Source organism: Lissotriton helveticus, chromosome 6, assembly GCF_964261635.1.
Source record: "Lissotriton helveticus chromosome 6, aLisHel1.1, whole genome shotgun sequence".
NCBI classification, from domain to species: domain Eukaryota; kingdom Metazoa; phylum Chordata; class Amphibia; order Caudata; family Salamandridae; genus Lissotriton; species Lissotriton helveticus.
The window spans coordinates 1,346,569,202-1,346,595,998 of NC_136067.1; the positions used below are offsets into that span (position 1 = coordinate 1,346,569,202).

General features: G+C 49.5%; 1 protein-coding gene across 2 annotated transcripts in view; it reads right to left on the minus strand.

The window, feature by feature from the left end:
* TBP (TATA-box binding protein) overlaps positions 1–26,797 on the minus strand; it is a 318,951-nt gene that overhangs the window by 156,621 nt on the left and 135,533 nt on the right. For both annotated transcript variants that reach the window (XM_078649079.1, XM_078649080.1), the window contains one exon: positions 16,180–16,267. In XM_078649079.1, coding sequence (XP_078505205.1) covers positions 16,180–16,267 — 88 coding nt within the window. The remainder of the gene's footprint in view (positions 1–16,179; positions 16,268–26,797) is intronic.

The following is a 26,797-nucleotide window of genomic DNA, read 5'->3' on the forward strand; positions in this document are numbered from 1 at the left end:
GGAAAGCCATGGATGCCCCCAGTTTGCGTGTGGAGTGCGCCCTTGGGGGTATTGTTAAAGTGCGCTTGGCCTTTTGATAACATATCTGGATGCACTTAACAATCCATCTGGCTATCCCTGCTTTGGAAATAGGGTTGCCTTTGTGTTGTGGTGCGAAGGCAACAAAAAGTTGTTTTGTCTTTCTAAAGGGTTGTGTTCTGTCTATGTAGTACATCAACGCCCTCCGTACATCTAAGGTATGGAGCATTCTTTCTGCCACCGTTTGCGGGTTTTGAAAGAATGCTGGCAAGTCAATAGTTTGGTTGAGATGAAACTGTGACACCACCTTCGGTAGGAATTTGGGGTTAGTGCGTAGCACTACCCTATTTGGATGAATTTGAATGAATGGCTCTTGGATTGTGAGCGCTTGCAGCTCACTGACACGCCTCAGAGACGTAATAGCTACCAGGAAAGCTACTTTCCACGTAAGGAACTGGAGTTCACACGAGTGCAGCGGCTCAAATGGCGGTCCCATCAGTCTGGTGAGAACGACATTGAGGTTCCACACCGGAGCTGGCGGTGTTCTTGGGGGAATGACTCGTTTCAGACCTTCAAGGAAGGCTTTAATGGCGGGCACTCTGAAGACAGAGAGATGCTGCCTGTTTTGAAGATAAGCCGCTATGGCGGATAGATGTATCCGAATGGAAGTGTACGCTAGATTGCACTTGTAAAGATGCAACAGATAGCAAATGATGTTGGGGATAGATGCATCTAGCGGGTTGATGTCATTGGCTGTACAGTAAATGACAAAACGCTTCCATTTTGCAGCATAGCATGCTCTGGTAGTTGGCTTCCTTGCCTCCTTGATGATGTTCATGCATTCTGGAGGTAGGTTAAGGTATCCAAACTCTAGGACTTCAGGAGCCAGATCGCCAGGTTGAGCTGTTGCGGATCTGGATGCTGAATTTCTCCATGGTTCTGCGTCAAAAGACTGGGAGTCAGGCGCAGTCTTTGATGCGGCACCACTGAGAGTTCGAGGAACGTGGTGTACCAAGCCTGGCGCGCCCACGTTGGAGCAACTAGGATGAGAGTCATCGCGTGCTGTCTTAGCTTTCTTGCGACCAGCGGTATCAGAGGGGCTGGCGGAAAAGCGTACGCAAATTTGCCTGACCAGTTCATCCATATCGCATTCCCCTGCGACTGTGGGTGAGGGAACCTGGCGGCAAAGTGTTGGCATTTTGCGTTTTCTTTTGTGGCAAACAGGTCTATCTCCGGATGACCCCACTGCTGGAAGTACGGGTGGAGGACAGATGGGTGTATCTCCCACTCGTGCATTTGATGGCTGTACCTGCTGAGCAGATCCGCCATCTGGTTGTCCTTCCCTGGGAGGTGTTCTGCCATGAGGAAAATGTTCCTCTGAATGGCCCACTTCCACATGCTCTGAGCCAGATGAGACAGCTGTGGCGAGTGGGTGCCTCCCTGCTTTTGAATGTAGTACATCGCAGTCATGTTGTCCGTCCGGACTAACACTACCTTGTTGCACAGATGTACAATGAAGGACTTGATCGCCATGAAGATTGCCATCAGTTCCAGATAGTTGATGTGCATCTTCTGCTGCTGCGTCGTCCATAGTCCCTGCACTGTGTAAGTGAGCAGATGAGCTCCCCATCCCTGGAGAGATGCGTCCGTTGTCAGGATGATCTGCGGCACAGGCTCTTGGAACAGTCGGCCCTTGCAAAGGTTGTGTGGAGTCCACCAATGCAGAGAGTCGTATGCCCGACTGGTAACCAACACTAGGTCTGTCAATTGCCCCTGAGCCTGTGTCCACTGATTCGCTAAGCACTCCTGGAGCGGGCGCATATGTAACCGTGCGTGAGGGACTATGAAGATGCAGGAGGCCATCATGCCTATCAACTGCATGAATACTCTCGCCGGAAGCGAGTGTTGTGGTCTGAACTTTTGGATCAGAGACTGCATGCTGTCTATCCTGACCTGGTTTGGCTGAGCCATGGCCGTCAGGGTGTTGATCGTCGCACCTAGGAACTGCCGGACATGTGCTGGTTGTAGATGCGACTTTGGGTAGTTCAGCGAGAAACCCAGATCGTGAAGAAGGTGAATTGTAGTCGACATGTCCGCGGCGCACTGTTCCGACTTGGCTTGCACGAGCCAGTCGTCGATGTAGGGGTAGACATGGATGTTCTGCCTCCTGAGGTGCGCTGCTACTGTCGCCAGACACTTGGTAAACACCCTTGGGGCTGTGGTGACTCCGAAGGGTAAGACCTTGAACTGGTAATGCTTGCCTTGAATAGTGAACCTGAGGTATTTCCTGTGGGACGGGTGTTGTGGAATGTGGAAATAAGCATCCTTGAGATCTAAGGTTGCTAAGAAGTCTCCTTGGTTTAGCAAGGGAAGAATCTGCTGCAGTGTAAGCATGTGGAAATGTTCTGACAGTATGTACAGGTTGAGGGGGCGTAGATCTAGAATGGGTCTGAGAGATCCGTCCTTCTTTGGAATAAGGAAGTACAGGGAATACACCCCCGTGCCTTCCTCCCCCACCGGCACGAGCTCGATTGCTCCTTTTTGTAGCATCACCACTACTTCCTGCTGCAATAAGAGCAAGTGCTCTGCGGACATAGGCCTTTGCCTTGGCGGGATGTTGGGTGGAGTGGATTTCAACTCTAGGCAATAACCATACTGGACTAGTTGTCGCACCCACCTGTCTGTGGTGATGTTTCTCCAGACGGGCAGGAACTGCTGCAGTCTCCCCCCGACAGGTGTTAAGTGGTCGGGGGGCAGTGACAGAGAGTCACTGTTTGCTTGGGGTAGAGGAGCGGGAGCTGTTGTTTCCTCTGCCGCGACCTCTGTTGCTGTTATTTCTGTAACCTCCCTTGTTCTGTTTTTGGAACGAGGATTGTGCTCCACCTTTTGAGAACTGAGATTGTTGACCCATTTGTCCTCTGGTGACTCCACGTGCACCTGAGCGACGAAAATTGTTGCCACGAAACTGTTGCGACTGTAGGGCCCCCATGGACTTAGCAGTTTGTGTCTTTTTTTATTTTTTCTAGGGTGGTGTCAACATCTGGACCAAACAGACTATCAGGATTGACTGGCTGATTAAGAATGGTTGTCTGAATATCTGGTTTAAACCCCGAGATGCGGAGCCACGCCTGTCGTCTCAGCATAACGCTAGTGTTGATAGCTCTAGCAGCTGTGTCTGCGGCGTCAAGTGCACACTTGATGGCTGCGTTTGAGATTAGCTTCCCCTCCTCAATAAGCAGTTTGGTGCCTTCTTGGAACTTTGGAGGCAGGTGTTGTATAACCTGTTCTAGGGTGTCGTAATGCGCCCTATCGTAACGTGCTAAGAGTGCTTGTGTATTGGCAATGCGCCAAAAGTTTGCGGCCTGCGCAGCTACTCTTTTGCCCCCTGCCTCTAGCACTTTGGACTCCTTATCCGGGGGAGGAGCTTCACCCGTTGTCTGGGAGTTGGCACGTTTCCTGGCATTGGCGACCACAAGAGAGTCCAGTGGCAACTGTCCCCGAATGTATGCGGGGTCCGCAGGTGCAGGTCTGTACTTCTTTTCAATGCGTGGATTGACCACTCGTGCCCTGGTAGGCTCCTTAAAGATATCCCCAGCATGCTTGAGGACTCCTTTAAGCATAGGCAGCGTCTTTACTGTCCTTTCAGAGACTGAGAATGTGTCGAAAAGGAAGTCTTCTTCTATCGGGTCAGCATGCATGTCCACATCATGATTGGCCGCTGCCCTCTCAAGTAGCGTGTGAAAACCTGCTGAATCCTCAGTTGGGGATGCACGTGCATTAAAAAGCTGCGGGTCCTGCCCCACATTTTGGGTGCCCTGGTCACCAATGTCATCATATGAATCCGGTTGTGCATCTGGTTCATTGATAGGGAAATTGTATTGCTCATCCTCATCATACCCCTCACCCGCAGAGTGTTCTGGTGAGGGAGTAGGGCTCCGTCTAGGAGGAGGCTGGATTGGTTCCGTGAGGCCTGAAGCATCAAGGGGCACCCTTTTCTTTTTCAGTGGGATGACATATGAGTCCACTGGCTCTGAAGATATTTTTCTCTTATAGAGGGTCAATTTGCCGGTGTCTGCGTCGATGAAATGCTCTGAATCATCCTCTGATTCGAGTACCCGACGTGGAAGTGGGCCAGCCGTTGAAGAAACCGTCTTCTTCGGTGCCGATTTGGTGGAAAAGGCTTTCGGCGCCTCCTTTGGCGGCAAAACAAAAAGAAGTTTGCCAGAAGGCTTCGCTGGATTGTCCGTTTGTGCCTGCGGCGACGAAATCGGAGCCGACGGAGCAGAGGCCTTCTCCCTGATTCGCTGTAGTGATGCGGCGATGAGGGACGGCTCACTCTCAGTTGGTTTTGGAGCTGACGAGGATGTTTTGACCTTTCCCTCGGATCCGACGTCTTTGTGGGCCTTGTGGGCTTTCGACGCGGATCCCGCTGTCACCGACCCCGAGTCCTGGGACCGGTGCGCAGACGTGCCAGTCTTCGATCCGTGCGCCTGCGTAGACTCCGTGGAGCCGGCCTTGGCGGGCTTGGACGGCGGCGCCGATGTTGATCCGTGCCGACCATCTTTTTTAGAGGACCCCTCCTCTGGCGTCGATTTCGAATGAGCAGCAGCGGAATCGACGGACTTCTTCGACTTCTGCGGACCGGAGGTCGACGGAGTCGATGGATTAGTGGGTACAGTCGTCTTCGCTGGCACGGCAGCCATCTTAGGGACACTCGAGTCCTTAAGTTTCGGTATCGTTTTCGGGTCGGCCATTTTAGATGGAGTCGATCCCGATGCTTTCGGTTTCGGTTTCGATACAGTCTGCTCAGCAAGTAAGTCCGTGGCCGGGCCAGAAGGCGGGGCTGTGGCTTGCGGCATTGGGTCTTGGGTAAGGCCTACAGGCGATCCCGTGACCCGGTCGGTATCCTCGAAACCTTCGGGGCAGAGCTCGTCCCCTGAGCTATCCGCCGCGGCCCCATAAATCTCTTCGTCGTCTCCTACCTCGTCGACGTATTCAAGGCCTTGACCCACGACTCCGTCGTCGTCTACCGGATCCGCCTCGACCTCCGTCTCGGGTGGGGAGATCTGAAGATGACCCTGGTCCTCTTCATCTTGGTCGCCGAAGATGTTTTCCGGATCCGGGGCCGCTTGTCTAGCTTCCATGCGCACCGCGCGCCGAAGCTTGAGAGTCTTCTTAGAGCGGAACTGTGCACAGGCCTTGCACTTGCCGTCGTCGTGGTCAGGCGAAAGGCATTTGTTACAGACGGGGTGTAGATCGATGTGTGGGTACTTGGACCCACAAAGCGGGCAGTACTTAAACGGGCTCCGCTCCATGTCTGAAAAGTTTTGCAGTCGAGTCGCGATGAGAAGGCCTCAAAGTTCGAAAAGCGAAACAAGACTCCGCTTATTCCGGCTCCAAGAGACGGAAGACTCGAGACCGTGCGCAGACAATACCGATGCAAAAAACGAGGCCTTTTGGCCGCTAAAAGTTAGTGTTTCTCGGTTTCGACAGAGAGACGTCGAGACCACATCCGAACCCAATGGCGGAAAAAAACAATCTGGGGATGGAGCCGATGCCCATGCGCACTGTAGTCCAGGGGAGGAGCCACCTATCTCAGGATACTTCGAAGACTCTTCCAGGACAACAATGTGCGATCATCCGGACCCAACACTAGGCGGCGATCTAATGCTAAGATATGAATTTAGCAGCCCACATGCCTCGAACTGTTGTTTTTGGGTCTAGACGGTGGAGACGTTCTTCATTAAAAGGATGCAGAGGAGAATAAAAGGTGGGCAAAGTGACAGATTGCCCTAGGTGGAAAGGTGTCACAAGTGTAGGCAAAAAAGAAGCCCTCGTGCGGAGCACTTCCATATCTAGAAAGAAGGTCAGGTAAGGAGGCTGGTAATAAGCACCTGCAGCTCGCTTACCCTCCTGGCAGACGTTATTGCCACTAAAAAGGCTGTCTTGATGGTGAGCAGCTGGAGGGGGAAATTATGTAGCAGCTCGAATGGTGCACACATTAGTTAAGTGAAGACCAAGTCAAGGTCCCACTGGGGCATGATAAAAGCTGAAGGGGAAACAAAGTTGTAAGCCCCTTCAGAAATCTATGTACAATAGGGGGCTTGAATAGTGACGGTTGGTCTGGCAACCTCAAAAAGGCAGAAAGGGTGGAAAGGTAACCCTTTAGAGTGTCCAGAGCAGAGCCCTCCTGGCTAGAGACAGACTGAAAAGCAGAATGTCAGAGAGGGGTGCAGACAAAGGGTCGATATACCATTCTGTACAATATTGACATCATTTTTGCCATCGGCAGGCGTATAATGACTTAGTGGAGGGACGCCTGACTGGCAAAATAACTTGCACACTTCGGGAGGAAGGTCGAATGTTATCAACTGTTGCCGCTCAATCTCCACGCAACGAGGCAGAGCGTTGACGCGTTCGCATGGAGGACCCTCCCCTACTGCTGCAACAGAAGATCCTCTCGAAGGGGCAGCCTAATAGGAGGATCGATGCTCATCTGCAGTAGCTCGGGAAACCAAACTCTCCGTGCCTCGCCCTAAACCTCAAGAATGACTTGTGCTCCTGATTGCCTTGAGCACTCTGGACAGGAGTGGTATGGGCGGAAAGGCCGGAGCTCAACTCGAGGAAAAAAGCGTTGCTGAGCGAGAGCCACCTTGGAAACTCCAACGTGCTAAACTGCTGACTTTGTGTGTTCTCAGCAGAGGCGAACAGATCTAACCAAGGCTCTCCCCACTGATGAAAAAGTCCTTGTGTCACCTCCGGATGGAGACGCCACTCGTGATCCGCTATGCACCGACGCCTGAGTTTGTCCACCCTGGTGTTCAGGGAACCGGTCAGGTGCTGAACCAGCAGGGATATTCCCTGCTATTCCAGTCAAGTCCAAAGGCGCAGGGCCTCTTGGCAGAGGGTCCACGACCCCACCCTGCCCTGTTTGTTGCCATACCACGTGTAGGGTGTGTTCTCCGTGAACACCTGAACGAGCCTTCTCTTGAAGGATGGTAAGAAGGCTTTCAGTGCCAATCGTATTGCATGGAGCTCCAACAAGTTGATATGAAGCTCGGCTTCCGCCGGAGACCAGAGTCCTCTGATCTCCACCTCCCCCCGATGGCCGCCCCATCCCAGAAGTGAAGCATCTGTCACTACTGTGCGATCTGGTTGGGAAGGGAGAGGGGTCTGCCTCTGACCCAATTGCGGTTTGTCAACCACGACAGCAGATCTTTTGCAGTTACCTCCGAAATCTGGATCAGGTCAGTGAGATTTCCCCAATGCTGCGCCCTTTGGAACCTCAGTTCCCACTGCAGAATCCGCATGTGCCAGCTGGCATGAGTCACCAGCAGGAGGCCATGAGGGCCAGAAGCCTCAGTCATTATCACCGAAATTCCGGATAGAGGCTAAAACAACGGTATCATAGCCCGATTATCCTCAACTCGCCGCTCAGGAGGATAGGAATTAAACTGCACCATGTCCATAACGGCTCAGCTGAAAGAGCATCTGAGAGGGAGTCAGGTGCGACTTCGGCACGTTGATAGTGAAGGCCAGCGAAAGCAGGAGGTTCGCGTAGTCTGGAGGTGGGAGAAGACTGCAAGGGGCGCGCTCAGCTTCAACAGCCAGCTGTCGACATGGGGGAAGACTGGAGGCCCGGATCTGTGCAGACGAGATACGACCACTGCCATTTCCTTAGTGAACACCCGAGGGGCACTGGTGAGGACAAAGGGGAGCATGGAAAACTGAAAGTGCTTGTGGCCTACCATAAACCGCAGGTAGCAGCGATGGGTAACAGGACGCGGATATGTAAATAGGCACCATGCAAATCCAACGCTACAGGTGCAGGGCAGACAGAACCTGAGCCAGAGTAAGCATCCTGAACTTCTGTTTTTTGAGGAAGTAGTTGAGGGTTCTGAGAAAGAGGATCAGATGGAGGCCTCTGTCCTTTTTGGGGACCAGAAAGTAGTGGGAATAGCAACCACAGCCTACTTCTGGCCGGGGAACCCTCTGTATAGCTCCCTTGGCCAAGAGAGTTTTGACTTCCACTTGAAGCAAAGTAAGGTGATCTTCCGTCAGCTGATCATATGATGGAAGCATGGAGGGGTAGTCTCGAAAGGGAGGAAGTAGACCTTTCAGACTATTTGCAAAACCCACCTGTCCAAGGTGATGTCCTGCCAGTGGTGGAGGTGACGGTGGTGTATCCTGCGAATAACTGGACACCCATGATCTGGGAAAATTGGACTATGAAGGTGGCGGAGGGAGAGGAGATTGTGGCTTGACCACACTTGTGGCCACTGGTTCCAAGGGATCTGGGTAAACTGCGCCTATGGACATGCAGAAGTTCCTGAACATGTGTGGCCCTTTGGTTAGGATAGGGCTGGCATGGTTGAAAGCCCCTAAAGGAGCGAAAGGCAGATGCAGGACGGGATGATACAGAGAGGCCCAATGATTTGGCAACAGCTTGCGACTCCTTGAAGCGATCTAGCGCTGCGCCCGCCCTGTCTCCATAGAGACAAGAGCCATCAAAGGGCATGTCCATCAGGCTGACTTGGACAATCCCCGAGAAGTCAAATGTTTTCTGTGAGAATTTAGCCTGGCATATGATGTTCACTAGTTCTAGTGGGCACCTTGTACCAGTCTAATCGACCCTTATTGATGGTGGTTGTACAGTCAACCTTATAGAAAGCTATCCTAGTGGTAGCATGACCCAGCAGTCTTCAGGCTAAGACTTCAGTAGGCGAGTTAAGCAAGTTGTTTTACCATATATAATCCCATGAATACCAAATGAAAGGACACCACACAAGGTATATATCAAATATATATGTATTTAATCTAAACACAATCCCTCTGCACTCTTTATGAGGTCAGAGGTAAAAATTCAATACAAGTCACACAGTTAATATACGATATGTTGCACAGTATACGTTATGCCCTAGGGGCCTCACAAACCATATACTAAGAAAGTGGTATAAGTACCAAGTGGGAGTTAGAAAGCAGGCCTAGGGCCTGTAGAAGAGCTGGGCCTACACTAAACAACCAAAGGTTAGGAAGTAGGAGACCACCGGGAGCAGCGTGCAATGTCTAAACACAGGCGCAGGTTCCCATTGACTTTCTATGGAGTTCGTAAAAGTTACAAAGTTACAGTTTAATGACACTTCCGGATGGACTAGGACGGAACCCTTTTAAACTAGGACACTTCGAGAGTCAAGACCCACGGGAGCACCGGAGTACTCGTGTTACCTCACCCATGGAAGCTGGGTGCATAGGTGCCTCTTCGTGTCGGGTTTCGTCGTCGTTTGGAGGGCTGCAAAGAAGTGCTGCAGGCGACCAGAGGAAGAGTGTCTGGGTGGATCCAAGGGTGGATCGGAGATGTGAAGTACCTGAAAGCAGAGGGGACAAAGTCTGGGTCACTAGCCAGTGACCAGGAAGGAACCGGGAAGGAACCAGGCGATATCGGGTGCTTTAAGGTGAAGAAGGTGAGTTTATCTCTTCAGCCACGAGGTCCAGGAGGCATCGACAATGACCGGAAGCTGGATTTGAGCTGTCCCACGATGGATCTAGATGACTACAGTGTCGGTATCCGGATTTGACCCAACAAGCCTTGGCAACCGCAACCCACGCAGGATGTCGAGATTGGCTCTGTTGCAGACCAGCAAGGTCTGTGGCGCTTCTCCTTTTCAGGAAAGCTGGAGCAAGCCTGGAGCAACCAGGATCGCAAGTTAGATTCAAGATGGCGTCTTCAGGGGGCTCACTAGCCAATGGGCAAGGAGCCGGGAAGACGCGTTGAGCACAAATGTAAAGGCGGGGCCCACGGGAAACTCGCGGAGTGGTGGGGCCTGAGCTTCGGCTCAAATGATGCTCGGGGCTGGGGCTTCTCGTACCCCCATGCACAACTTACTGAGGCTTCAGGAAAGGAGTGCAGGTAGCAAAATGCAGGATGTCCAAGATGTCCGGTCCCACGTCTCTCGTGTCCGCCACGGGTTTCAGCTTTGCTGTGGATGTGGGTCGGGGTCAGAGAAGTCTGGAAGTCCAGTTCTTGAGTCGCAAAGTCTTTGGGTTCCAGCGGGAGCCTTGAAACTGCAGACCGGCAAAGTTGCTGTTGGTGCCTGTTTGCACAGGGTGGTCACTCCTTGACCACAAGGGAGATGTCTTCCGTCTTCCAGTCAGAATGGAATGTCGAAGGTCCAAGATATGTCTTACAAAGATTCGTCCAGGATAATCTAAAGTCCCAGGGACACAGCTCCTATACTTATACTAAGGATGGGGGCTGGATTACCTGACTAGGTCCCTCCTATGGGTGGACCTGAGAAAGGGGTGGTTACACCCCTTTCCCTTTGTCCAGTTTCACGCCAGAGCTGGGGCTGGAGTGCCCCAGCAACTGGTTTGAACCGGGCTATGCATGGAGGACCTTGTGTGCCCCAGGCAGTGCCTAGATGCATTCACTGAACGCAGCCCTCGCTGCCCCAATACACAAAACGCCTGTCTGGAGAGGTGCTGGCACCTTCCTGGACAGGAAACCTATTGTCCAGGCTGCCCTTGCTGGAGCTTCCCCCACCAACAGGAGGTCAGACTCGTGTCTGTGGCAGCAGCATCCATTTTGTGATGCTGAGGCTCTGTTAAACTTTAACCGGGTAAAGCAGTAACTTACATGTCTTTTCCCTCTAGAAGGGTGGAATGCTACCCCCGCCGCCAGAATTGGCGGGGGGTGGTGTAGTATTCCAAAGTGTTTGACACCTTACACAACATGTTTTGGTAAAGCCAAACCTAAGTTAGCATTAACCACAAGGATTATAATGCACTTAAAGAGTATATGGCACAGCTATATCATAGAACAGCAATAAGGAGATGGTTCCGAAAGCTGCAGAGGGGCTCAGCTCATGCTAGGGCACCCTCTCACATAGAACCAAGCACTCTGTCTCCAGGATTGTCGAGGCCTACCATAGAAGTGGCTTATAGGTGTATATGTGTTTATATGTAAAGGTAGATATAGGTATACTATATCTAAGTAAGGGGTGATTTCACCACCTTACCCACGCTATGTGAACAGACCTGGAAGGAAAACCAGGGGTGGCACAATACATGCTGCAGCCCCTGGTAGGCCTATGGTACACCTATGCCCTGGGTACCTATGGTACACTATACAGGGGCTCACAAGAGTGACCCAGTAACCAATCTAGTATGCACCGAAAGTGCATGGTATCAATTTAGAGAGAGAACAGCTGGGCTGTGGGTCTGATTAGCAGGCCCAGAGTCACACTAAAGTCGAAAAACCAGAGAATCACAGCAAAAAGTGGGGTGACCATAGGAAGCAGACCCTACTCTCCTACATTCTCAACCAGGCATGGCATCTGCCACCATCAAGGAAATCGATCTGCCCAGCGAGTCAGTCGTGTCAAGTCCACAGCGTACTGTAAACTTTGCTGCATCTCACCCGTCTGCAACAGCTTTGAAGAGGACAGCTCAGGCGTCCTCCAGCACTTGTGGCAGTACTTCAGCAACCACCTCCCACAGAGAGTGGGAGTAACGGGCCAATAGGCATGTGGTGTTTACTGACCGCAATGCTGGGCTGGTGGAAAAAACGTGTTTTTCCGAAGCAATCCAATCTCTTGGATTCCCTACAGAAAGGGAATGCGCCACGGGACATAGAGGTTTGGACCCACAAACTCTCAGGGGTTGGGTGGGAGGTGAGGAAAGCTCGGTTGCCTGGTGCAAGGCGATGGTTCTATTCACAGGAGCCCCTGTGCTGGGTTGGTTTGGACCAGGTCCCCAGAAGAACATCTGTCAAGGACTCATTAAATGGCAGCAACGGTTCCGAAGTGGAGACACCAGGCTGCATGACCTGTCAAGACATTGGTCTTGGTGGACACCCGACTGGCTCTACGTCATCTGGGATAAGAATGGGGCTGGCGACGTCGAGGGTCTCTGCGTTGGATGTTGCGTCAGCAAAGGATGAAAGTGTGCAGATCCATGAGGAGCCTTGGGTGTCGGAGCCTCTGCAGCGGAACTTCAGCTGAGCCTGCAGGGCCCGAAGGCGTGCTGGCAGGGTCTGGACACCCAAATTTGCGCACATGGTGTCATTTGATTTATCGATTTATATAGCGCAACGAATGCCCGAAGGCGTATTGGCGCTGGATTTGGCCGGACATTTGTGTTAACGGGTAGAGTCATATTCCTATGAGATTCCAACAGGTCAATTGCAAAATAGCCATGTTTTCAGTAGTCTTCTGAAGGAGATAAGTGACGTACTGTTTTTTTTTTTATCGATAATGGCAGGAGATTCCAGGTTTTCGCAGTTCCCAAAAGGAAACTTCTACCTCCCCATCGAACCTACTTAAACTTGGGTATTTGTAGCAGTTTTGACTGAGAAGGTCTTAGTTTTCTGGATTGCACGTACCATTTCAAGTGCGATCTCCGCTACAGTGGTCCTGTGCAATGGAGCGCTTTGAATGCAATACATTGTGATTTGAATTTAATTCTTTTTCCACTATGAGCTAGTGGAGGGTTCTTAGTCGATGTGAGACTAATTCATATTTGGGGATGTCCAATATTAATCTGGCTGTGGCATTCTGCAGTCGTGGTTTTTGTAAATATTGGGTCTGTATCCCCACATAGAGAGCGTTACCATAATCCAGTCTGGACAGCGCTAAGGTGGTTACAAGATTCTTTAAAGCTTTTGGTGAAATGAAAGAACGGATCTTCACGGATCATCTTTAAAATACCACAGAAAGTGGCGGAGAGCTTGTTAATTTGGCTGTCAAATGTCAGTCTATCATCAAAGATCACGCCTAGATTTTTGACCTTGGAGACTGGCGTCGGACAGTCGCCCAGGTTAGCCGGCCACTATCTCGACAACCAGACGGGAAGGTTGGGGCCTAGTAACAAGATTTCAGTTTTCTCACCGTTCAATTTCAAACAATTGGTCTGGAGCCAGGTGTTTACCTGAGAGATACAGTTGTTAAAGAGATCGGCTGTCTCATCCTCGTTGTTTACTATTGACACGACCACCTGGGTGTCATGAGCATAGGAGACCACGGAAAAACCATACTGCATAATCATCGAGGCCAAGGGTGCCATGTAAAAATTAAACAGTGTAGGGCTCAGGGACGAGCCCTGGGGCTCACCGCAAGGCAATTAAAAAGATTTAGAACTAGAGCCACCCAGTTCTACTGAAAAGGATCTATCGGTTAGATAGGATGACTGTAGAGTAATGGCGGATTGCTGCATAGAATTATTTCAACTGGGTGGTGGGTTGCTCCAGTCCCCGGAAAGGGAGGGGGAACGCGGAGCTGACCCAGGCACCTGCTCGGCGGAGCGGGCCTTGTACCCCAAGACTCCTCCGTCTTGTTGTGTGATGGATGGGGCGAAGTCGAAGCATGCTTCAACTTCTTGTGCTGATCACCCGACCTTCGCAAAGATTTCGAATTTGAGGACAAAGTCTTGCATCCCACCTTCCTCTCAACCGAGAACAAGATTTCCAAGGAGATCTCAGAGGCGCATGACACCGGGCGGCAAGCAGCTTTAGGGACCGCTCCCTCAAAGTTTTCAGCACCATGGCCCGGCAGTAGAAGCACGACTTTGGGTTGTAGTCGTGCTCTAGTCACCAAAGGCACACAAGGTGGGAGTCCATTACCGACACAGCTCGGTGGCAGGAGCCACACGGTTTAAAACCCAAGGTCTTCCTGGACATCCAAAAAAAGATTCAACAAAAAGTCAAAAAAAGACTGTCAAAAAATGACAGGGGGTAGCTCTCTTCAACAGATCGGCGCTGAAATAAAAGAAGCAGCATCAGCTCGCCAAGGTGGGCCTATATAGATGACACATACGTCATCTATGCGTGTAACAAGAGGGAGAGAGAGGACTAGATAGCTAGTCCGAGTCCCCAAGGGTTTATATGTGATTAATCAAAGAGGACTAGCTTAAGTTGACCAAAGTGTTGCAGTACTCTAATTAGTTCTGTCACAGGCACCTTGTTGGTGTATTCATGAAGCCCTCACCCACCAACCTAGTTGGTGGCATGCTTTATCATCGGGCCCACCACTGTGACACCTAGTATGTCCCGGGTGTGCTACGACGCCTGATTACAGCTACCGGAGGACGACGGCGGGACAACAGGTACAAGGCAGGTACTGACCAGAAAGACTGGCCATCCCCTTACCGCTTCCCTCCAGGAAGCCTTGGCTAATAACCCAAAGCGTATGCATGAGAAGGGAATCCCCCTCTCACATATAGAAAAACGCCTTAGTGAGTGTATCACATAGTCTGTACCACAACACTAAGTCTGTTTTATTTCACCACACCTTTTAAAAAACGGTCCTGATGAAAGCCAGAATACTCCAAGGCACTGGCTGAAACATGTCGACCATCTGAAGGACGCAGGGGGCAGTAACTCGCCACCCTTACGCGTCCTGTAGCCTTACTTTTAACCGCTGGTGACGGCCCAGTTATTAAAATTTAATTTACCCTCGGGTACTGGGACCACCACCAAGCCGTTTTAAATCACAACTCACTCAACCTCACTCACTGCACTCTCAGCAATATACCAGCTCTGCTGTAATCAGGCGTCGTAGCACACCCGGGACATACTAGGTGTCACTGGGTGGGCCCAATGATGAAGCATGCCACCAACTAGGTTGGTGGGTGAGGGCTTCATGAATACACCAACAAGGTGCCCGTGACAGAACTAATTAGAGTACTGCAACACTTTGGTCAACTTAAGCTAGTCCTCTTTGATTAATCACATACGTCATCTATACATCAGCACCATACGACTTCACGCTGAGTCAACCAACACCACCTATTGGTGTGCAGGGGTACTGCTAATAAAAATCTTCAAGATCCAGTCGGAAGCCTGGAAGTTCAGAGGTAAGTGATCTGCAGCTACATGCCTATCAGAAGTTCCATTTCAAAAGGCTTCCCCAGTGACCAACCGAATACTGATGTAGTCATTCTTAAAGAGATCTGTAATCTGACTAATCACAACTGCTGTACCAAAATCCTGGAAGAAAGCTGTGGTCTCTTCTTTTAAACAAACCCAATGCTAATCGTTTAGTGATATCCGTTCATTGGCTTCTCTCCTAACAAAAAGGATGCCAGAAACTGCCAGTTGCTTGTCTTCCACCAAACTGGAAGTCAATACATTTTCAACCCGCTCAGACTGCATTCAGCCCCAGTTAAAAGGTAGTGTCTGTGCTGATAGCGTTATTGCATCAACACTGCGCCATTTGTGATGCTGGTGGACCGGCAGCAATGGTCCTCCTTCTTTCTCTGTAGGGTTCAACACTGTCTCATCCTACTCTACTCACCGGTTTGATAGGAATATGGCTGAGATAAAGTGACCTCTAATGCACACACTTTCTGAGCAAAGAAAACAAGAAGTTGCTTTAATTTCCTTCAGCTATGGGTTTCACGGTCCCTTAAAAGGGATACCTCATGGCATTCCCTTGATAAACTTCAGTTGGCAAAACCTATGTTATCCTCCCTTATGGTTCTGAGAACTTGGAAGAAAGAAATCCTGCACTTCACCAAACATGACATTAAAATATTTCTCTGGCCCTTAGATTCTAGAAGCAAGTGATACAGAACATTGCAGCTTGCCCTTTTCTTGGCCTTCATCATAGAGGACACATTTTGGGGCATCTCACTGCCTTTCGGTGACTACATTACCTTGAACTCTATTACCTAATAGGAAAAAAACAGACTTCATCATCTTGCTTATTGACATCTACCCTTAACCATTTTGCTTTGTGGAAGGGTTTCAAAGTTTTCCTTTTCAGCTTCACCTCTCTAGTATGACAAATGGTTTTAGCTTCCTGCATCTGCCTCGTAGAGCGAGGTACCTAGTTGAAGTTGTAAATGTTTATTCATAAATGTATTTGTAATGTCTCTGGGTGTATGGACGGTGTGCTAAATAACTTTTCCATTCAAATGTTTTAATCAAACAAAGTAAACTTAATGAACTTATAATTGTGAACGAAACCTTGCAATTCACGCTTCATTCAGGTCTTTGGTTATCCTGATTTTTTTTAGTTTAGTGGAACCCCAAAGTATGCCTGTCCCCAAATCTCACAATTGAATATCGCACTGTTTATATATTAACCTTAGGATTATTCAACCTGTGTCAATGCCTAAAGCAGCTGTGACCCCCCCCCCCCCCAAAAAAAAAAGAAATCATCTTACCTTCGGATTGTATTCTGCATTTCGAGCACGAAGTGCAATCGTTTTCAGGTCCAATTTACAGCCAAGATTAACTGTGGACACTATGTTCCTAGAAAATAGTTTAAGGAAATCAGTCTCAAGATCACCATAAAGGGAAAAAACCAATACCTAAAATTCCTCAGCAAAATATGAAGATGGTAATTTTAAAAACTTGCTTTGTGAAAAAGAATAGAGTACAGTGTTATTACTAATCACCACACTACACAAACAAGAAAGATCCAGCATCACGCTAGTGGACGTGTGGCCTTTGCCATTGTTTTAAAGGTCAAAGTCGAATTTGCAGTTTAAAACTGCTCTTCCTGACTGGAGTGGCAGGCTGCAAGCCATTTTGTAGTTCGTCACACTCCTGGTGGTACAAGCACTGCTGCAGTACTCAGCGGGCACTTTTACTTACAGGCCCTGGGTACCTTGGTACCATAAATTAGGAGGTAGGCAATTCAACATACATTTTGCAAAGGGTTACAACACTAGCACGGAGGTCTGGTTAGCAGGTTCAGTGCACTCTCAGAGTCAAAACACCAGCAGCATCAGTCCAAAACTTTAGGGTTGATCATGCAAAAAGAGGCATATCCTTACGTATCTCTACTCTCTGTCACACTATTCTTCTTTTATCCTGATCCTATTTTGCATCTTCTTTCCTCTACATTTTTCATAATTGCTTATGTAATCCAAATGTGCTTTTGTTACAAATTATAGGGTGCACAATTGTCATCATACACAGCAAAAGCACTTACTTTATTTGTGATTTCTACGACCGACCATGTTACTGGTTTGTTATTTACGCTGCAAACCTGTACGACAGTTAGCTATGCTTGTTGAATTAAACACTTTTTAATGGAAGGAAAGAAAGAAAAGACGACATGCACATAATTTTCATGAAGTTCATGTCCCAGAAGGCGGTACGGCTACATGCAATTTACAACACTAAGTAGTAAGGATTAGTTACTTACCTGTAATCCTAGTTCTCTTCCAGGGGTATCCTCATCAAAGTCATAAGCATTAGAATATTCCCGCCCATGTGCGGGACCCCGGAAACACTATATTATATGTGCCCCACATATATATATATATACACTCATATATAATATATATATATATATAAAAACATGCAATAGCAGCCAAATAAAGAACAGAGCTGAAATATGCTGTAAAGAATTTCCACCATACATGAGCAATAAGCATTATAAACATGAGAAAACAACACAAGGTTTGTTTCAGAAACTGTTTTAATGCTCAGAAAGCAGTAGAAATTCTCATAACTCACTGGAAGCATAGAAAGCTCCCAGGCTGCATTGCAAACACAGTCTAAAAAGACTGAAAAGCTAACCTGTAGCTGCATAGCAATAAACTGACACCGTGCCTTTAAGGCACCCATGACCCCCAGTATCCCATCATGCCTCAGGGGTGACAGTTAGGTCAGTTGTTCTTTTCGGAGACTGAAAATAAACCCAGTAACAAATAGGTTAACAATATCTCCTTATTAAAGAATGTCCTTTGCCCGGGGAGGCGGGAGGGTTGCTTATGACTTTGATGAGGATACCCCTGGAAGAGAACTAGGATTACAGGTAAGTAACTAATCCTTCTCTTCCAGGGGATCCTCATCAATAGTCATAAGCATTAGAATAGAATAGCGAGCCTCACCTCATCTCCCTGCGGGCAAAGGAGTAACAATACAGTAATAACCATATTAAGCCTAGTAACTACTAAGCTTGTACAGGCCGTAGGCTAACCAAATAGATTCCTCAAAGAGGCTTGTCCTACTTGAGTATCGGCCCTGGAATCAGACTCGAGACAGTAATGTCTCGTAAAGGTATGAACTGATTTCCAAGTCGCAGCCTTGCAAATCTCCGACATTGGAATGTCGTGCAAGAAGGCTACTGTAGCGGCCTTCCCTCTAGTGGAATGCGCTTTGGGTGACTGCAACAAAGGCTTGCCTGCAAGCTGATAAGCCAATTTAATGCAAGAGACAATCCATCTCGCGATGGACCTCTTGGCCGCTGGAAAACCTGTTCGCATTGAACCATAGTTCACAAACAGTTGATCCGTTTTCCTAATCCCTTTGGTCATTTCCAAATAGAACTTGAGCACTCTCTTAAGATCTAAGGAGTGAAGTGACCGCTCGGCCGGGGTCGTAGGATTTGGAAAAAACGAAGGGAGGGAAATGGACTGATTTATATGAAAATCAGAAATGACTTTAGGCAAGAAAGCTGGATGAGCCCTTAGGACTACCCTATTGTGATGAAAGACCGTATAAGGTTCTTTCGCACAGAGAGCTTGAATCTCGCTGACTCTGCGAGCAGAGGTAATAGCCACCAAAAAGGCCGCCTTCCAAGAGAGATGTTGCAAAGAGGCCTTGTGGATGGGCTCAAAAGGCGGTGACATTAACCTGGATAGAACCAGGTTCAATTCCCATGGAGGAGAAGGAGTTCGCACAGGGGGATACACTTTTTTCAACCCCTGGAGGAAGTCCTTAACCACTGGAACCTGAAAGAAAGAAACCTGATCAGGTGATTTTCTGTATGCTACTATGGCTGACAAATGCACCCTAATAGAAGCGTATTTTAAACCAGCAGTCGCTAGGGAAAGGAGGTATGGCAAGATGACGTCCTCCTGTCCTTTAGTCGGATCAAGGTGATGATCCCTACACCATAAGAAAAACCTCTTCCACTTGAACGCATAGGATGCTCTCGTGGAAGGTCTCTTAGCTTCTTTTAAAATGTTCATGCACTCAAGAGGCAAGTTTAAATGTCCGTATTGCAGGACCTCAGGAGCCATGCTGTTCGGTTCAGTGAAGGGAGGTTGGGATGCATTATCCTCCCGTTCATCTTGCTCAACAGGTCCGGCCTGCAAGGGAGTCGTCTGTGTGGACACACAGACAGATGTAGAAGATCCGGGTACCACCACTGCCTCGGCCAATCCGGAGCTATCAGGATCATTTCCATGTTCGACCTGCAGAGCTTGGAAACTACTCTCGGAATCAGAGCCAGGGGAGGAAACGCGTAAGCGAATGTCCCTGACCAATCCATCAGTAGCGATTCAGAAAAGGGGGTGGTGATGAACAGAGTGTCTGAATTAAGCAGACCACTCTTACCCAGTCCAAAGATCAGGGCTTGATCCATCACCGTTATTTAGCTCACTGCCCCATCCCAGCTCAGAACCTGGCTATATGCAAATTAGTCTGTCCCTGGCCCAGTGCATCATGGGAACAGGGCAGACCAAACTACCAAGCCAATTCTTCACCAGAAAGGAGACAAGCTACCGGGGACCGGTTTCTGGCATTTCAGCCTCGTCGGCCCGGCTTGCTTGAATCCTGATGGAGCAGTGAGCAAGGGACTCATGTCTGAGTATACCCTGCCACACCTATAGTGGCCAAAAACGATTCAGAAAAGGGGGTGGTGATGAACAGAGTGTCTGAATTAAGCAGACCACTCTTACCCAGTCCAAAGATCAGGGCTTGATCCATCACCGTTATTTAGCTCACGGCCCCATCCCAGCTCAGAACCTAGCTATATGCAAATTAGTCTGTCCCTGGCCCAGTGCATCATGGGAACAGGGCAGACCAAACTACCAAGCCAATTCTTCACCAGAAAGGAGACAAGCTACCGGGGACCGGTTTCTGGCATTTCAGCCTCGTCGGCCCGGCTTGCTTGAATCCTGATGGTGCAATGAGCAAGGGACTCACATCAGAGTATACCCTTCCACGCTTATGGTGGACAAAATGATTCAGAAAAGGGGGTGGTGATGAACAGAGTGTCTGAATTAAGCAGACCACTCTTACCCAGTCCAAAGATCAGGGCTTGATCCATCACCGTTATTATTCTAAGCTGGGATGGTGCAGTGAGCTCAAAAACGGTGATGGATCAAGCCCTGATCTTTGGACTGGGTAAGAGTGGTCTGCTTAATTCAGGCACTCTGTTCATCACCACCCCCTTTTCTGAATCATTTTGTCCACCATAAGCGTGGAAGGGTATACTCGGATGTGAGTCCCTTGCTCATTGCACCATCAGGATTCAAGCAAGCCGGGCCGACGACGCCTGAAATGGCAGAAACCGGTCCCCGGAAGCCTGTTTCCTTCCCAGTACAAGAATTGGCTTGGTAGTTTGGTTTGCCCTGTTCCCATCATGCACTGGGACAGGAACAGACTAATTTGCATATAGCCAAGTTCTGAGCTGGGATGGTGCAGTGAGCTAAAAAACGGTGATGGATCAAGCCCTGATCATTGGACTGGGTAAGAGTGGTCTGCTTAGTTCAGGCACTCTGTTCATCACCACCCCCTTTTCTGAATCAATCCATCAGTAGAGCATTCCCCTGAGTCCCTGGCCGGTGGAACCTGGACGCGAAGGCGTGGCATTTGGAGTTTTCGTCGTCTGCAAACAAATCTATGGTTGGACGACCCCAGCAACGAAAAAGCTCTTCTACTACTTCGTCGTTTAGCACCCAGTCTGGCTGATCTTCGAAGTGCCTGCTGAGTGCGTCTGCTTTTACGTTCAACTCGCCTGGAAGGTGTACTGCCACTACCGTAAGGTCTCGAGAGAGAGGAGCCAAAGCCAGATTGCCTGAGCCTCTCGAGACAGAGGGCGAGACCTTGTGCCTCCTTGCTTGTTCAGATAGAACATGGTGGTCGTATTGTCCGTCTGAACTAGGACTGAGTTGGACTCCATCGCTGGGAAAAAAGCTTTGAGAGCCAGGAATACCGCTCTGAGTTCCAGCATAGTGATGTGGTATGTCTGTTCCTGCGCAGACCACTGGCCTTGAATTTGAAGCGGACCCATGTGCGCTCCGCAACCTTGCAGAGAGGCATCCGTCACTATCGACTGGGTTGGAAGAGGCTGGTGAAACCGAACCCCCACCAACAAATTCTTTCTCCGTGTCCACCATTTGATGGCCTCTTTCGTCGCTTGGGAGAGCTTGATGCGATCCTCCCAAAGACCTGTCGCCTGGTCCCATTGATCCTCCAGAGCCTGCTGAAGAGGACGCATTCTCAGCCTGGCGTTTGGGATGAGAAAGATGCAGGACGCCATGGAACCCAGCAGGGATGCCACTTGTCGGGCTGTTGGAAGCCGAGATTCTAGCAGGATTCCACATTTCTGGTTCATGGAAAAAAGTCTCTCCTCCGAAGGAAACGCTTTTCCCACTTTTGTGTCCAGAACGGAGCCTAGGTAGTGAATTGACTGTGTAGGCCGCTGGACTGACTTCTCCAGATTCACATGGAGGCCGAGCCTGTGCAACTGGAGTAGACACAGATGTAGACAGTGTTTTACCTGCACTGGAGATGGACCTTTTAGGAGCCAGTCGTGCAGGTATGGGTAGATGAAGAGCCCCTTCTTGTGAAGAAAAGCCGCCACCACTGCCATGCATTTGGTGAAGACTCGTGGTGCGGACTTGAGACCGAAGGGTAGCACTGTGTACTGATAGTGTTTGTTCCCTACCACAAACCTCAAGTACTTGCGATGTTGCAGAGCAATAGGGATGTGAAAGTACGCATCTTGCAGGTCCACCGAACACATCCAATCCCCGACTTGAAGATGTGGGCATATTTGGTGAAGAGCCAACATGCGGAACTTTTCCCTGATGATGACCTTGTTTAGAAGTCGTAGATCGAGTATTGGTCTGAACTTGTCCTCCTGATCTTTTTTGGGGACAAGAAAGTACCTGGAGTAAACTCCCTTTCCTCTTTGAGCGAGAGGAACCTCCTCTATCGCTCTTTTTTCTAGTAGGACTTTTACCTCTCTTCGGAGCAAGCTTAGTTGGTGAGGGTAAGCGCTCTTTGGAGGGATGTTCGTTGGAGGCGCACGGAAACGTAGTTTGTATCCATTGCGCAGTATATTCAGCACCCACTGATCCTTTGTGATGCTGACCCACTCTGCCAGGTGTTGTGAAGCACTTCCTCCCACTGGAGTGGGTAACGGCGCCAGAGGAAGCCACTGCTCAGGCTTTTCCTCCTCTTGTGGTGTTAGAGGATTGTTGATGACCTCCTCTACCTCTGCCAGGTTTACCTCGAAACTGGAGTTTCCCTTGGTTCTTATTTTGGGACCACTGAGGGGTTTCAACCCTCTGTTGAGCCCCTCTCCCCCTGTTGGACTTGAAGCGGCGCTTGAATTCTTTCTTCTTCTCCAAGCCCACCGCTTTCACTGTGTCCAGCTCCGTCTTCATTCGGGTAATTTCCTCGTCAGCATGCTCCCCGAAGAGAGCGGTACCCGAAAAGGGGAGATTCAGGATGCGATGCTGAGCATCCGGCTTCAGGCCTGTAAGGCGCAACCATGCCGACCTCCTGGCACAAACCCCATGTGAATAGGAATGCGCCGCAAGGACAGCACCATCCGCAGCCGTGCTTATCATCTGATTCGCCACCAGACATCCTTCAGTCACGGTCTCTTCAAAATCCTGCTGGTCTTCTTTTGGCAGCTTGGCTTTGAACCTTTCCATAGAGTCCCATAAGGCTCTGTCGTATCGACCCAGAAGCGCAGCCGCACTAGAAACCTTAAGAGTCGAAGCAGCTGAGTTGCAAACTTTGCGACCCCAGGAGTCTTGAGTCTTGCTGTCCTTGTCTGGTGGGACTGAAGAGGAACCGGCAACTGCGTGTGTCTTCCTCGCTGCTGCCACAATTACAGAGTCCGCTGGAGGGTCAGATCTTACAAAAACCGGGTCAGAAGAGGCCGGTTTGTATTTCTTCTGAATGCGGGCTGGCACCGCTCTGATAGCCGCCGGAGTTAGGAATACCTCCTTGACAGGATCCATAATCCCCGGGACTAATGGCAGTAGAGGACGGGAGATCGCTTTTTTGTGTAAAGTCTCGAAAATGACTGTCGTTGTAACCTGAGGGACAGACATTTTAATGCTCAGCTTCTGAGCTCCTCTTTGCAAGACATCCAGATACGTGCCAATGTCATCCACTGGGGAGGATCTGGACGTAGGACTGTCCGTCAACGTAGGGGAGTAGTCCCTCTTGGAAGACTTGGTAGAAGAGGTAGATGAAGTAGACGGAGTTTGTCGACGTCTACGGTGAACACTGTGCCTCCTCTCTTTTGATCTTTTCGAACGCTCTTCCCGTCTAGGAGAGCGAGACCTGACTCGATCCTCTGGTTCTTTTCTGGGAGATCGGGGCCTTCTGGGAGATCTGGTTGGTGTTCTCACAGGAGATTTGCGCCTGGGAGGACTATGCTTGTCCATCTCCTCTACCAGATCCTGAAGAGGAGACCTGTGCTGTGAGCTGGCATAGTCCTGCATACGTTTTGCAGCACCAGAATGTCTCCAATGGTCCAAAGACCTGTACCATCTAGGTGACAGTCTGACTTTATCCGCCCACGGGTCTGTCCGACGCTCAGGAGATTTGCGCACAGGACTTCTGGACTTCGAAGATGCAGTTGAGGAGCCAGAGGACCTTGAAGGGGAATGACGGGAAGCTGACTCCGTTACCATAACCACATCTGAACACCTCGACGTCGAGCGATCTTCCCTCATCGTTAAGTGCTTTCGGGGAGTCGGCGGATCAAACAATCTTGTCTTTGATTGTCTATGCGAGGATGTATGGTCTCTCGACGTCGAGCGGCGATGATCAGCCGCCGACGGAGTTCCCTGTCTCGACGTCCAGCGGCGAGTACCGGCCGTCGACGGAGCCCTCTCTCTCGACGTCGAACGACGATGCCCAGTCGTCGACGGAAGTCTTTGTCTCGACGTCGAACGACGATGTCCAGTCGTCGACGGAAGTCTTTCTCTCGACGTCGAACGACGATGTCCTGTCGTCGACGGAGCTCTCTGCCTCGACGTCGAGTGACGATGTCCAGTCGTCGACGGAGGTCTTTCTCTCGAAGTCGAACGGTGATGATCAACCGTCGACGGAGTTTTCTGCCTCGACGTCGAATGTCTGTGCGACGAAGGCGGAGGGGTATTGGGCACCCTCGACGCCGAGAGCTGACGAGACACCGACGGAGACTGCCTCCTCGACGCCGATCGACTTTTCCCTGTCGACGGCGGAGGGGTCTTTGTCCTCGACGCCGAACGTCGTTTCTTCGACGACGGCGGAGGAGTCACACTTCTCGACGCCGGTCGTCGTCTGGATGACGTCGGTGGACGGGTGACCTCCCTCGACGCCGGTCGTCGCCTGGTTGACGACGGCGGAGGGGTCTTGGATCTCGACGCCGACCGTCGCCCGGTTGACGGCGGCAGAGTTCCCTTCCTCGACGTCGGACGTCGCCCGGTTGACACCGGCGGAGGGGATTTCGACGATGGAACTGGATCCTTCGACGTCGTTGACGTACCTGGTCTTCTCTTCGACGGCGAGCCCGCCGTCGACGGTAGTTTAGACGATGAATGATCCACCGGTGGTTCCTTTCTCAGCGCCGAGCCCGACGCTGAAGGTGAAGGGTGTGAAGACTTCTTTCTGGAAGATGTATGAGTCTTCTTGGAGCCCTTCTTCACCGGAGATCTTCCTCTTGATGACCTATGAGCTAGGCCATAAATGCGAATCCTTTCCCTGTCCTTTAGAGTTTTTCCTGACAGGTGTTCACAATGAGGACAGGTGCCTGGATCATGATCTTCAGGCAGACACAGGATACAGACGTCATGGTTGTCTGATTTGGCCTTCTTGTTGCCACAAGAAGGACATTTGTCAAAGAGTGAAGGCATTCTCAGGAGAAAATGTTCACCAAACTGACTGAAAAAGACAGTATCTTTCTTGACTAGATGTTAAATGTCAAGTAAGAACAAAAAATTGTTAAAAGTGAAGAGTTTTTCTGTCAAAAAACAGAAAAATGAGTGGAGCTGTGTAACCAGGGTCCTTCTCTGAAGGAGCCGGAAAGAACAACTGACCTAACTGTCACCCCTGAGGCATGATGGGATACTGGGGGTCATGGGTGCCTTAAAGGCACGGTGTCAGTTTATTGCTATGCAGCTACAGGTTAGCTTTTCAGTCTTTTTAGACTGTGTGTTTGCAATGCAGCCTGGGAGCTTTCTATGCTTCCAGTGAGTTATGAGAATTTCTACTGCTTTCTGAGCATTAAAACAGTTTCTGAAACAAACCTTGTGTTGTTTTCTCATGTTTATAATGCTTATTGCTCATGTATGGTGGAAATTCCTTACAGCATATTTCAGCTCTGTTCTTTATTTGGCTGCTATTGCATGATATATATATATATATATGGATATATATTATATATGAGTGTATATATATATATGTGGGGCACATATAATATAGTGTTTCCGGGGTCCCGCACATGGGCGGGAATATTCTAATGCTTATGACTATTGATGAGGATCCCCTGGAAGAGAAATAGACAGTTACACCGGAAAGGGAGGCCATGTAGGGAGTAGACCGTGGTAACAGGAGACATGGGCATTGCCACACTCTTAATCCAATTAATTGTATATACTATGAAAATGGAGGAAGCAGCAATAAGGCCCATCAGTGTTGGAAGTGCCAGAATGTCGTCTGCATTAAACATTAATTTCATACTGCCAGCAGGTGTTAAAATGCCCTCTACTGCAGGGGGGGGGGGGGGGGGGGCGACGGCCAGAGATTTCAAAGCAAGTACTTAGAGCAAAGGAGACAGAGGGGACAGGCCTGCATAGTGCCCCTATTTTTTTTTCAATTGGCATTGACAAGAATCCAATACAGTTCACCACCCACCTCAGCGAGAAGATTATACAGCCACCGCAACAGCTGTAGGGTGGCAGGTGGAATTCCCAATCTCTCCATCCTACGAAACAAATGGGTCCATTCCAGTCAGCTAAACGTTTTGTAAGGGTAAGACCGCCTGTTCTTCAGCACTCATCTGGGCGTTCTATTGCCGGTGCAATAGCGTCCGAAGAGGATTCAGAGGTGCACGTTCTGGATCTGGAACAAACCCCACCTGGTTTCTGTAGACTACTGAGAGGATGTATTTTTCCAATCTGTTGGATAGGACTTTGACCATCATTTTACCATCAGAGCTGTCGGCTGATAGTTTTCCTTCTTTCCTGGTCTCTTTCCAGTTTGGGGATAAGGAAGATGCAGGCATGGTTGTTTTTTGGCTAAGGACCCTCGTGCAGAGAAGAGGGAGGGTAAACTATATCTTGGAATATGCTTCCAAACAGTGAAACTGTAGACGCTGCGGGTAGCCTATAAAAATCTGTGGATAAGCCGTCAACGCAGAGCCTTGCCCGACAGCACTATTGCACCAATATTTATGGCACCATCAAGTCAAAGAATCTTTATTTCGGCCCGCGGGCATACTTGAAATACATAAAACAATATAAAAATAAAATCTTAGCTAAAATTTACAGTGCAAATGAAAATTCGTCCGAATACATTCCAATAACAAGCATTTGCAATGCAATAGGTCTCGCATTTGTGAGAGTTTGAGTTATTGGCATTGTAAATGACAATGCCTTTTATTTAGGTTTTGACAACCTGCAAGCGGTGGGTAAAAGAGGTGCAGTTACTGCCAGCCTTGCTTCTCGTAAGCAACGAATACGCACCCCTCGTTATTTCTATGTTCCGTTGCTATAGTTTGTCTTTATGTATAGCGCCTTGGCTATATGTATGCAGGTGACTCCATAGTATAGTCAATGCTCGTGCACTCTTGGGAGTGCACTAATGTTA